A 12,883-nucleotide genomic window follows, 5' to 3' on the forward strand; every position below is an offset into this window, starting at 1 on the left:
GGATGGTGCCCGTTTCCACTGCTGCAGGGCCTGGGGAGGGGAGGGCTTCACACCCTCCTTGCGGGGCATTTTAGGGGCACATTCCTCCCGTCCCCTTGGGCTTTGCTAGGGGGTGTATGGAAACATGCAAATGGAGACATGCAAATGAATTATTTGCAGCCAGTCTTTTCTTGTCTTTTCTTCACCCTGCCGGGCGTGGAAGGCTTGGCTGGCAGATTTAAAGTTCTTGGATAAGGGCCAGGGCTTCCTAAAGAACTGGGGGCTGAAATTCCCTGGCTTGTCTATAAAAACAGAGCCGGGTCAGGCCGGGGGGTGGGCGCTTGTGTCTCCGGGCCTCGGCAAGGGGATAACAAAAGGCCGCCCTTCTTTGGCACGATACCCCACCTCCGGCCCCACAGCGAAGGCTCTGGGGTACAGGAGCTCGGACTGCTTTTTGGAAGGGCAACTCAGTCCCAGCTTCCCTCTCGCAGGACACGCAGGCCTGGACGAAGGGAGCAAGGGGGAGAAAGAAGGAAAAAGAGCTGTGCGTACGTTGCCGAGTTTAGCTTCCTGAGACCTTTGGCCTTTGGAAAAGGAGCAAGATTCTAGTCCAGGGGTGGCCAAACTGTGGCTCTCCAGATGTCAATAGACTACAATTCCCATGAGCCTCTGCCAGTGTGGGCAGGGGCTTATGGGAATTGTAGTCGGTGAGAGCCACAGCTTGGCCACCCCTGCTTTGGTGCGTGTGTTTGCAGGTGTGTGGGAAACCGCTAGGCAGAGTCTCGGAGACGTTGCTAAACAAGATGGAGATAGAGCCCCGTACTCTCTTTACCCAAGCCCGGAATAAATTATGCAAAATAGTACAGGTCTTTTTGTTGTTGTCGTTCAATAATTTTTTTTTTTAAAGAATACAAACCGCAAATAGCTGCCGTTGAATTATTCAGGTTATTCATCGAGAAAGGCAGTGTCTACCCTTCTCCAAAACACAAGGAAATCTTTTTTAACCGCCTCCTTCCGGCTTCTCCAATTTCAACAGTGTTTCCCCCCATATATATCCCAGCGGGTCTCTGCAGTCATGAGGCCTAGAAGCTTGTCTGTTAAACAGCGGAGCGGAGCTATTGAGGAGCTGAATTCTGCCCTGTTTGTGCTGGGGTAGAGCCGCAGAATATGCAGCGCTGTTTCTGTTGTGCTCAGAGACTGCCACTAATTCTCCACCCGTCATGGTTTTGATCAGGGGTAGTCAAACTGCAGCCCTCCAGATGTCCATGGACCACAATTCCCAGAAGCCCCTGCCAGCATTCGCTGGCAGGGGCTTCTGGGTATCGTGGTCCATGGACATCTGGAGGGCCACAGTTTGACTCCCCCTGGTTTTGATGGTTTTAAACCATTTGATGGTTTTAAAAGCAGGTTAGTCAAACGTATAGAAGAGAAAAGTCTGCAGTGGCCAAATGCAGCCTCCATGTCCTTGACGTTTCTAGGGCATCCGGGCAAGACTTGGGAGAGGACAGAACAGCTCGGACTGGTCTTTGCATCTCCCGGTGCCTGGGGCACGACTCGCAGTAGCTTCCTAGGGCATTGGCGTAGGCCGCTCCCGGAGGAGAATGGCTGGCATTGCCACCTCCAGCCTGTTTTCTGTCTTCTCTCTGTCTCTTGCAGGTGGGTGGCAGGAGGTTCCTGTGACTCCCCAGCAGGTACCACTCTGGCTACCTGAGAGGGAGCTTTGCCCTCATTCTGCCCTGGGCAGAGCTGCTCGGAGTGTGGTGGGAAGACTCTTGGGGAGAGGAAGGGAAGGAGATGACCGTGCCAGATCTAGGCAGTCCTCATGGCCCGGCCAGCCCTGGAAAGAGGCCGCTGGCTCTGAGGATGCTAGGGGAGCCAGGTCCCTGGGTCTGCGTGGAGTCCCCATGCTTTCCGGACGCACCACACACCCCACTTAATCACCCCAAATTACTCCAAACCGGAAGAATGCCATAATTTAACATGATATGCTGACATCACCCAGAAGTGATACTGGCAGGGGCTCGTGGGAAGTGTAGTCCATGGACATCTGGAGAGTTTGGCCACCCCTGACTAGTTCAGCATCCAGTTTCCAGCAGTTGCTGGACAGGCTTCTAGGAAAAGCTCAACAAGGCCAAGAAACAAGGCCTCCTTTATTATCCCCCCCCACACAGCTATACTTCCTCTTTGCATGGAGGTTCTTCTACATCACCCTGTTTCCAGGAGTGTCTAGTTTCAGTGCTTCTGGGAAACCACAACAATCCAGTTCTGCTGTTTGCCCTACACTGTTGGGCATTCTGAGGTACACTGCCCCTACACATGGAAGTTAGGGCTGATCCTGCATTGAGCAGGGGGTTGGACTAGATGGCCTGTATGGCCCCTTCCAACTCTATGATTCTGTGATTCTAAGATTCTAAGTTACATATAGTGAGCATAGTGTTATTGTAGACCACAGGCTCCCAAATTTAAATCTCCAAGCCAAGTAAGCCGTTGCCAACCCACTTGCCTTCTACCTGTTAAGAGGAGCAAAGCAGAGTACAGAAAACACACCTTCCAGCTTAGGGGCTTTTTGGACGCAGCTGTTTGAATTCCAGCCCTCGACTTTCGATCCCCTCTCATTGGAGATGCCTCTTAGCATCCCTTAAAAGAGGCTTTCCCCCTGCGCTCAAAGGGCTCTTGCATCACGCCTTTTCTTCTAGCCCGGTGTGCAATCCGACCTGCGGCCCCAGGGGTGTCCGGGCGCCCCTCCTTCCCCTTCCCCGAGGCAGTGTGTCTGTCCTTGCGGAGAGGGCGTGCCATGCTCGGCGTGCGGAAGCATGGAGTGGCAGAGAGAGCGAGAGAGAGAGGGGGGCACATAATGAGTTTTGACATTATCTTCTCCGCCCCTTTCAACATCTTGAGTTGGCAAATGAGAAGCAGGGCGGGTGGAACGGACGGGTTGGAGAGGCAAGGGGGGAGGCGGTTTCCCTTTGGCTCTCTTGGAGATCCGAGCGGCGCCGGCTGGTCCTTCGCTTCTGCCTCCATCTCCGGGGAGATGCTCACAGGTGTCCGGAGCTCTGGAGCCATCTCGGGAGGCGATGGGTGACCACAGGTTGCTGCGTCCTCTTTGCACGAGAACAGCTCCCTAGAGGGACACCGCCGGGGCGGGGAGGAGGTCCCTCCCCTCGCCACAGTCTTCCTCGCCTTTGTTTTTGCCGCTGCTCCGTCTGGGGCTCCTGCTCGGAGTGCCTCCCGCGAAGGATCCTTGTCCTGTGCTTTTCTTTTCCCGCTGGCTTTATTCTACCTCTGAGAGCGATCGGTGGCAGCAGCGGCGGCACAGTTCTCTTTGGAGGGAAGGAGGAGAGCGGTGGCTGGGAGATCGGCCCCGCCAGAGAGGACGAGGCTACCTGCGGAGGGGAGGCGGACGGTCCCCCGCGGCAGGGGCTCCTAGAGGACCAGGGACAGTAACCTGCCCTGCTGCTGGGGGCAGAGGAAACTTGGCAGCGGAGGGGAGGCTCCGGTCCTTCGGATTCCTGTTCTGTGTGGCGCCGAATCCCCTTCCATTGTCACAACTCCGGACTCCCACGAGCATCACCTTTTGTTGCCGGTGCATCGGAGGGGGGGAGGGGGCGGCAGGGAAGCACCCATTTCTGCCGGAGGACGTTTGGCTGGCCAGGAAGGGCCGGTGTGGCACGAGGACCGACGGATGGTGCCGATTCCAGCTGATGCCCAAGCCAGGGACCGAGTCTGCACAGCTCCCTCTTAGCCCGTCCCCGGAGGAAGGGGCTGGAGAAGGGCGGAAGGCCAGTGGCAGCAGAGCCCCTGGGGGACTTGGGCTTCCTTCAGGAGCTGGGCCTTCTTGGCGACGGGCGTGGGCGTTTGCCAGCTCCTGGGATTAAGTTTGAGGGCCACCCGCAGGGGGTCCTTTTTGGCCTCTGTCTTGCACATCCTCGCCTATCACCCGAGGAACTCATGGGCTGACGCCACACATCCCGGGACAGGGGCTGCCCGGCCACCGAGCGGATGCTTTAATTGTGAGAGCCACGCCTGGGGAGAGCCAGCAAAGACTCAAGTAGCCCCTGCCAGTCTTGGAGGGGTCGGCCTCGTCTCTCTTTCTCCCACGCCCCTCACTGCCAGCTGTTATGATTCTTTCCACGGCTGCACACCGGGAAAGCCAGCCTGGAGATTGGGATTACAGTTCTTTCCCCCAGGAGAGGCGTTTCTCCTTGGGTGGGCCCACCGGGCCGTCTCCCTCCTGATCTCCGGGTTGGGGTTGGGGGGCTTCCTCTTCTGGCTGGTTTGGCTTGTGGCTGTGGTGCCCTCGCGCCTGTGACCCCCTTTTGGGGGAGCATGGAGCCCCGCTGACCCTCATCCACCCAGCGTTGGCTCCAGGATGGGCCGGGCACCGTCGGGACCTTCCCCCTGAAAACGGAGAGCCCTCGGCGCACGCCGGCCGGAGCATGGCCGTGCCGGAGAACACTTAGCGAACTGCTGCTTTGGGAACGGGAGGGTGGGGGTGGGGGGCTTCTGCGTGCCCGGAGGAGCCGCTGCCCTGGATCTGCCGGTGGGGGCCTGGGCCCCGGTCAGCGGCATGACCGCTTGCCAGTACCCCGTGGGGCCGGGCTCCTTGGAGCGGGACCGGATGTACCAGCACAAGGTCTCCCTGGTGGTGCGCTACTTCATGATCCCCTGCAACATCTGCCTGATCCTCTTGGCCACCTCCACGCTGGGCTTTGCCGTCTTGCTTTTCCTCAACAACTGTAGGTGTCTCTGTTGGCACGTGGCGGGCAAAACGGGGCTGGGAGGGACAGCGGGGGTGTGGCTGGAAACAGGGTCTCCCCCCACTGGGTAGCTTTGCATACTTTGTGCTTGCCTTTCTTTCTTTCTTTCTTTCTTTCTTTCTTTCTTTCTTTCTTTCTTTCTTTCTTTCTTTCTTTCTTTCTTTCTTTCTTTCTTTCTTCCTTCCTTCCTTCCTTCCTTCCTTCCTTCCTTCCTTCCTTCCTTCCTTCCTTCCTTCCTTCCTTCCTTCCTTCCTTCCTTCCTTCCCAAAATTCGGCATGATTGCTTACACATATTATGCCAATTTTCCTGTGTTTTGCAAATCCACCAAAGCAAGGAATTATTCCAGGAACTCATGTCTTGCCCAGGAGTCACATTGCTTAGGACTACTGATGGGTATGAGCTATGGAAGCAAATGGAACTTCCATGTGCAGAGGCAATCTACCTCGGTGTATGCTGGATCCTGGAGCAATGGGGAAGTCACCTCGTGAGGAACAATGCTGTGTGGCTTGCGTTGTTCTGTAGAACAGTAACTTTGCTTTCTTGTACAAGCCTGGCACCCCCGAGCCCCAGAAGACGAGTCTTTTGTCATGTGATGAACACATGTCAGAAGTGAACAAACCTTGGTCAAGCATCATTAGATCTGATATCTGTTGCCTGGTTCTAATTCCATGCGCCGTGTCACCTGTGAATGGTGCTCTCCACCCACCCAAAGCAGTTACTCTGTGAACAAGCATTTCTGTGGTTTGAGGTGGGGTGCTTTGGTCTGAACAGGCCTTCCACCTTGTCTCTTCGAAAAGAAAGCCAACGGCACTCTTTGTGTGCTCAGAAGACCCCTTGTCTTCGTTAGGGCTTCACGTGGACTTGGGGGCGCCATTGAAAATAGGGTCGTCTTCTAGCTCAGATGCGAGGTCCACCCAGGGGCGTCTCTGCCCCAGCTATCGCAGATGGCTCCTTGACAGTTCTTTCGGTGCCTGTGAATCCCCTGGGCTGCAGCATCTGCTCAATATAGAACGTGGTGGGGTGTGGCGGAGAGAAGGAATGTGCGGGAGATATTCCTCTGGGGGCCCAGCAAAGAGAGAGAGGGTGTTGTGTGTGTGGTTGTGGTTGGAGAGAGGCAGACGTGGCAGCTTAAAGAGCTGTAACTACAGCTTCGGCAGGGTCAGTGTCCACCTGTGACACAAAAGCTCATTTTTGCATTGTATGACAGCGGTTGCCGTTCAGACACAAGGCGGTGGTGCGTGCTTTGTGTTTACTTTGGAGTTGTTGTCCTTGCCCCCCCCCCTTCTCGGTCATCCAGATCCTCCATTGGAAATCAAGCCCGCAAATTCTATGACCTGTATAAATTATGCAAATTCAATCTATTGCAACTTATTTGCTTAATTCATTATGCATTTTTAATAATTCTGCGGCTGGTCATGGAGAAAACCACCTCTTTATTGCTGGAAAGCCTGGTTGTTGTCTCTCGCCAAGTATTTCACCTTTAGATATATATTTTGCCTTCATGAGGACTAGAGCCTTGGTAGGATGGTTTAGCTGAAGTCTGCTGACTAGCAGGGTCGGAAACTGGAAATGTTCATATCCCCCCCCCCCCCAATTTTGTCCTATTAGCTTTTGTGTGCATACATATGCTTATACCAGGGGTAGTCAAACTGTGGCCCTCCAGATGTTCATGGACTACAATTCCCATGAGCCCCTGCCAGCTAATTGTTGTTCATTGACATTTGGAGGGCTGCAGCTTGACTACCCCTGGTACTAATAAGTATTGTTCTTCCAAGAGACTCTGGGTTCAAACTTTGTTATGTGACACGGAAAATTGCCCTATTTCTGTTGCTGGTAAAACTGTGTCATGCCCCAGCATCTGTTGGTACAGTCAGCAAGAACTAACATCACTTTTTTTCCTGGGTGGTACCATTTTGGGGTTTCAAGTGAAAAGCCCAGGTCTCGAAAAGAAAAACATCACCTCTGCCTGAGATGAGCCCACCTTGACAAGGTGACTTCTGGGGCGGTCCTGGCCAATGGGTGGGGGGCTGCCCTGGGCCCTGCTCTTGAAGGGACCTCTCACCCAGGGCCCTCCTCCCACTATGACAACCCATCTGCCGTCAGTTCCTCTGGAGAAAATGGCTGCTTTGGAGGGCAGGCTTGAGGGCTTTATGCCCTTCTGAGGCCCCTCCCCTCCTCAAACTCTGCCCTCCCAGGCTCTACCCCAAAAGCACTCCCCAACTCAGAGCTGGCATGGGGGGGGGCTCTCTTCCTGTGGCCCCATCAGCAGTTGATTGTGATTCTGGGGCTCCATCCTGGCCCAGAGCCACTAAAATCTCCCTAGGTTGGTTTCCTCTGTGGTGAGAGACTGGTGGACTTCGGTGAGGTGGAAGTAAGGTTGCCAGCACTTGGTGGAAGAATACCTGGAGACTGTGGGGGTGGAGCCCGGAGTGGGCGGGATTTGGGATGAGGACCTCAGTGGAGTAGAACATTTTGGAGCCCGCCCCCCAAAGCAGCCGTTTGCTCCAGGGGGACTGATCTCTGTCCCCCGGAGCATGAGCTATGGTTCTTGAGGATCCCTTGGTCCCACCTGGCGGCTGGTGTCTCTGGGCGGAATTGAGATCTGCCCCTTTCCTTGCCTCTCTCCACAGGTGCCAGCCAAGGAAACTTGGCTGTTCGATTCTGCTGGATAAGCAAATATATATCAAGCCAACTTCCCCTTTTTCTTCGATTGGGTGGCTCGAATGCATGTTGGCATGACGCCTCCCCTCTCCCCACAGAAAATTCTTTATACAGTCGCCTTGTCTGAGTGTGTGTCCCCACCCCACCCCCGCTCCCCACCCTTGCTGGATAAGAGGCAGCCGTATTTTGCACGTAGGTCACCAATCAACTCAAACGGGCTTGATGGATCCGTGTCTGGGGAGGCCTTTGCGCGAAAGGTAATAAATAGTTTTATTTGCATCCCAGCTGGGGTCAGGGGGGACCGTGATGGATTGACTCGCCCAAGGCTCGGCGGAGGAAAGTGCCGTGCTTTCTTTCTCCTCGTGCTAAAAGAGACGGATGTTGAGTATCGCTTTTCTGGACATTCAGAAAGGCAGTAAACCAGAGCTTTCCCAAATACACTTTCTTTGTCTTCTCTGAATCAAAATTGGATGCAGCTGTGCGCTTTGACACCTGGAAACGGTTGCTGTGCGGAAGAGCGACCTACTTTCCGGGAGCCTCCCTTTGTGTCTCAGCATGAGTATCTGTCCTGGACCATAAAGAGAGGCAACAGGCAGCCTCATTCTATTGCATCTCTGTACCAACAGCGGTTTGCTGAAGAGGTGCAGCAGATCTGCGTGGTTCTTTTCCTCCAGTTTTGCAGGCCTGAGGGCAAAGTCTGTTTATATACGGACGGATGGAGCCTTCTGCTATCTGGGCTTCCTGGATTTTCCGGTGTGGCTGTATTCTACTATTGTAGCATTCTTCTCTCGGTTATCTTGGGCATTGACTTGCCAACTACGGTCTGGGGAATTCCTGGATATTTGGAGCTGGTGCCTGTGGAGAGGGGGCTTTTGGAGAGGAATTTCACTTCAGATCTGTGGTTGCCCATCGAGCTTGCCCTCTTGCCCTGTTTTCCACAGGGGAACCAATCTCAGTCACCCGGAGATCATTCCAGGAGAACTCCAGGCCTCACCTGGAGGTTGGCAACCCTGTGTGGGTGGTGAGTCCTCGCACCCCCCCCTCCTGTGGAGCAAGATTGCTTCCAGCCTGTTAGACGGATAGCACCATTCCAGAATTGGGTGGGCATGAATATTTTAATTAAAAAATAGCCCACGACAGAATGCAAAGGCAGGGCAATATTGCCAGGGCTTCTTAATCACGGGAGGAAGAAAAATGCGTCCAGAAGCACTCGAGGAAGTTCCCACCCAGGAACCAGTCGTGCTGCCTCGGCTGTTTTGGATGCATAAACCCCGGCTTTCATGGGCATTTACTGGCCTTATTGGAGAATGATGATGATGAAATACACTTTGGCCTTTCCCATTCGGATTCTCTAAGCTCCTCGGCCAAAAAGCTCTCGCTTGAAATTTGGCAAAAGCATCGCAGCTCTGAGGACGCCGTGCCGTGGGGTGAGGATGTGCGGGGTCAGGGTGGTGGCGGGAGAGAGGAGAAGTTTCCCTGTGTCCGAAATGGCTGCGGTGGGAGGAGTGGGGGGGGGGGAGTTTTCAAGTTCCCTTTCCCTCTAGATGTGAGAGCCAGCTTGTTGTGGTAGTTAAGAGCGGCAGCGTCTAATCTGGAGAAACTGATTGGAATCCCCAGTTCTCCTCTACATGCCGCCAACTGGGTTATCTCTGGCCGGTCACAGTTCTCTCAGAGCTCTCTCAGCCTCGCCTGCCTCTTAGGGTGTCTGTTGTGGGGAGAGGAAGGGGAGGCGACTGGAAGCCGCTTAGGGATTCTTCTAAATTACTTTTTCTTCTGTTACAGACAAGCCGGGCAATTACTTCCCTCAACCGCTGCCGACCCCGCAGGACGGTAAGTTGCAAGCGACCCAGATCGTATTCTTGCTCCCCGGGAAGCTGATCTGGCGGGTTCTCAGATACCTCGCGCCTCCCTCCGTGACCCAGTGATCTATTTTCACAGCCGCTGCCTCCCCTCCCCACGGAGGCCCTCTCTGGCTTGCAATGCACAAGCGCTTGGTTTGGAACGGCTTTTTCTCTCTTTCCTTTTTTTGCCAAACAGAAGGAATATAGTTCTCGTTAATCATTATAATAAATTATTATTATTGCAGCAGGCGTAGCTGTGTATTAGTTCCAGCGGGTAGCCATGTCGGTCTGCAGAAGCCCAAGCAGATTAGAGTCCAGGAGCACTGCACCGTGAGATTTCGGGAGCTTATACCCCCAAAAAAAGTTGTTGGTCTTTTTAAGATGCTGCTGGAGTCAAATCTAGCGATGGATGGATGGATGGATGGATGGATGGATGGATGGATGGATGGATGGAGAAAAGGGCTGCTTTGGAGGGCAGACTCCACAGCATTATACTCCTCTGAGGTCCCTCCCCATCCCAACTCCTGCCCCCTTCCAGCCCCACCCCTAAAGGCTCCAGGTATTTCCTAACCCAGAGCTGGCAACTCTAGGATGGAGATGGAGCTTTCTGCTTCTCTCAGTCTCTGTCTCTCTCTGTGTCTCTGTGTCTCTCTGGCCTGCACTCCTTCCCCAGTGAGTTCGGGGCCCGTCCCCATTTCTTGAGCACTTCTCTGTGAAATTCCAATCTCCTTTATGCTCCTGAACAGCCCTCCGAGGAAATGTAGATAAGCAGATGAGGGCCACTTCATCGGTTGTGGCTGTCCACGGTTGCATCTGAAGTGGCGGTGCGCATCTGTCTTGCCGACTGGTCCCGTGGCTCTCCAGCTCATTTGCATGCGGAGAGGCAGCCACGCTTTCCCGCTTCCGGACAGGGCCCGGGACGTGTGAAGCTGACGAGAATTTGTCGCTATCAGACTTTGAGAGGGAATTGGACGCTGTAGCCAAGCTGCAGACCACTCACCACTGTGCATTACTTCCTCTTGTGTAGCTTTATCGGGATGTTTCTCCTAAAATCAAACGGGACCAAGAGGACGGAAGGACTGAAGGTTGTGTTAGACGTAAGGGGATGGTTGGATAGGTTTTCTGGCGGATTGCCCAGTTGGCCTGCCAAGCAAGAGCAAGGTGTGTGCACAGTGGTGCCCGAGAGACCCACAAAGACAATTCCAGCTAGATTTTCTGTTTGGCTCCAAAGTCTGGAACCCAAATTTCTGCCTCTTCCCTTCAGGGTCGCCCTGCCCCTTCGCCTTAGATTCCTTTTGGCTACCCTTCCATTCCCTGTCTGGGAATCGAACAATAACTGTACATCCCAAGCCCTAAGAATGAGTTTTCCCCGGCGCAACTAGTGAACAGGTGACACGTCCAGTGAAAACTTTTGATTTTTTTTAAAAATATGGTTGGTTTAGAGGGAGGACCTGAACAGGGACTCAGAGGGTGGCTGGCCTGGGCAGAACCTGATGTTATTTGAAGTTGTTTGTTCTGTCTGGTTGCTTCTAATTTATCTGCTACAGCTGCAAAAGGCAGTCAAGATGGGTGTGTACGCAGGTGTGTGTGTGTGAGAGAGAGGGGTGTACCCCGGTTCAAAAGCAAAGCACCCAAGTCAGCTGGCTTGTGGATGTTAAAAACCTTGCAATGACATTCCACGTGAAGCCCTCCTGGAGCAAGTCTTGCCAAAGCAGGCCCACCTTGCACCCAGAGAGCCGTCTAGGCCCTGGCTGGCTGGTGGTCTGCATCCACGCCGTTTCCCCTCCTACCGGGATCCACAGATGCAGGCCTTGCAAATTGCCTCCTCCTGCCCGCTGAACTGGCAAAAATTGTTAATGGGTTTATCGTGTTTTGCCTTGAAGAAAGGGGGCGGGTGGCGCTTTGGAGTCTCGCAAACCCTCGTCAAAATTATATGTTGTCTCTCGGTTTTGAACCGGCTATCATGGAGAGTTGTTGTCATATTAGACAGAAAGGGTAAGGCATCCGCGATGGTTTGGAAACTGTAAAGCAGGGGTAGTCAAACGGCGGCCCTCCAGATGGCCAGGGACTACAATTCCCATGAGCCCCTGCCAGCAAATGCTGGCAGGGGCTCATGGGAATTGTAGTCCATGGCAATCTGGAGGGCCGCCGTTTGACTACCCCTGCTGTAAAGTATTCCCCTCCACCACCATGTAGGTTCAGATGAATGTGCAGGGGGGGGGGGCGGGGGCAGTGTCGGGGTGATCAGTCGCCTTCGGATGGTTGTCTCTAGAGACTCCAGAATTGGGACAAACTCAGTACCAGAGGGGGAAATGAAATAATTTTGAGGTTACTGGCTTTGCGTTGGGAAATAGCTAGATTTTTTTTGCGGGGGGGGGGGTGGAGTAGAGCATGGAGAATATGGGCTTGAGCAGAAGAGCAATTTATGGGCAATGTTGCTGTCTCCAGGTGAGGAGAGGGATTTCGGTGGGTTATCATTCCACAAAGTCTGCCTTTCCAATCGGTGAACTGATCTCCAGCTACTACCTGGAAGGTGGCAACCCTAATTCAGTTGGATGAAATCTGACCAAGAATGGGTGGAGTCCGGCAGGACTCTGTGGGGAAATGGGTGGCGCTAACAAGGGAGAGGCGGAGCCTGGAGGAATCGAGATTTTACCGACTTTCTGGACTTTCTCTAGAATTTGCTTACCGGATGTTTCCGCTGGTTAGATCAGTAAAGTTCTGGTTTCCAACGTAAAGGGTCTAAAAACAGCAACCAATTATCGGTCTGGTAATTTATCTTTTTGCCGGAGTCAGGATGCTTGATAAAACAAAAGTGATTAATCTATAATTGGACTGTGTCTTGTTTAAAAATAAAAAGGAACGTAGGTGTATCTTGCCTCTCGGTGCTGGGAAAAAATGCGAATAAACTCAAGCCCATCCAGATGACGGCTTGGGTCAGAAAAGGCAAGCTCTCCCTGTGCTGCAACCCTGGTCTCACCCCCAGGACATTCTCCCCAGCCCATGCTGTCCATCTTTGCTTGGGACAAGGATGACTCTTTTTCTGCCTGTTTGGAAGGAGGGTGGCCTTCTCTAAAGTCGGGCTGGTGGGTGGATGTGCCATCTGTCTTTTCTATCCCTGTTTTCAAAGATCTTGTGTCAATCATGAGGACTACAACCTTGGTGACGGTTGGGTTTTGACGCATGAAAAGTTAAGCTCCTTGTGCAAATCCTCTTTTTATTTCTAGAACGTGTTTTGACGCCGTAGGTAGCAAGGGCTGTCATCTCTCCAGCCTCTTGGAACCGAATCGATCTCCTCTCTGGACTGACCACACACTGTGCGCGGCGTAGCTGCTCCCTTTTCCACGTCTCCCGACAGTCTGTGTCATGCTAACTTAGCGATCCTGCGGGACCCAAGGGGCTTCCCACCTCCCTTTTGACTTTTTCACGTTACCAAGGGCAACGAGATTCCATTTTCATTTGGAAGAGCTTCACCGTCAAGTATAGCGCTGGTATTTCTTTTCAACAGCGGTGCTTCTAAAAAAGGCTTCCACATTTGGGCTCTGTGGAGTCAGGGGCAGCTGGGCAGGGCTGCTCTGGCTTGTGAGGGTGAGCAAGTAGATCCCATGCACATCTGGAGAGCCGCAGTTAACAGAGGTAGCCTG

The 12,883-nt window shown here is 53.5% G+C and overlaps 1 protein-coding gene across 9 annotated transcripts in view; it reads left to right on the plus strand.

The window, feature by feature from the left end:
- Positions 1-12,883, plus strand: part of AGRN (agrin) — a 162,511-nt gene that overhangs the window by 52,655 nt on the left and 96,973 nt on the right. For 7 of the 9 annotated variants that reach the window (XM_077312229.1, XM_077312232.1, XM_077312230.1 and 4 more), the window contains one exon: positions 9,181-9,228. In XM_077312229.1, coding sequence (XP_077168344.1) covers positions 9,181-9,228 — 48 coding nt within the window. Of the gene's footprint in view, positions 1-4,484; positions 4,716-9,180; positions 9,229-12,883 lie in introns of those variants that run through there. The other 2 variants (XM_077312236.1, XM_077312237.1) reach the window with 2 other exon arrangements.

The sequence above is a fragment of the Paroedura picta genome, chromosome 15 (genome assembly GCF_049243985.1).
Source record: "Paroedura picta isolate Pp20150507F chromosome 15, Ppicta_v3.0, whole genome shotgun sequence".
In the NCBI taxonomy this organism is placed as follows: Eukaryota; Metazoa; Chordata; class Lepidosauria; order Squamata; family Gekkonidae; genus Paroedura; species Paroedura picta.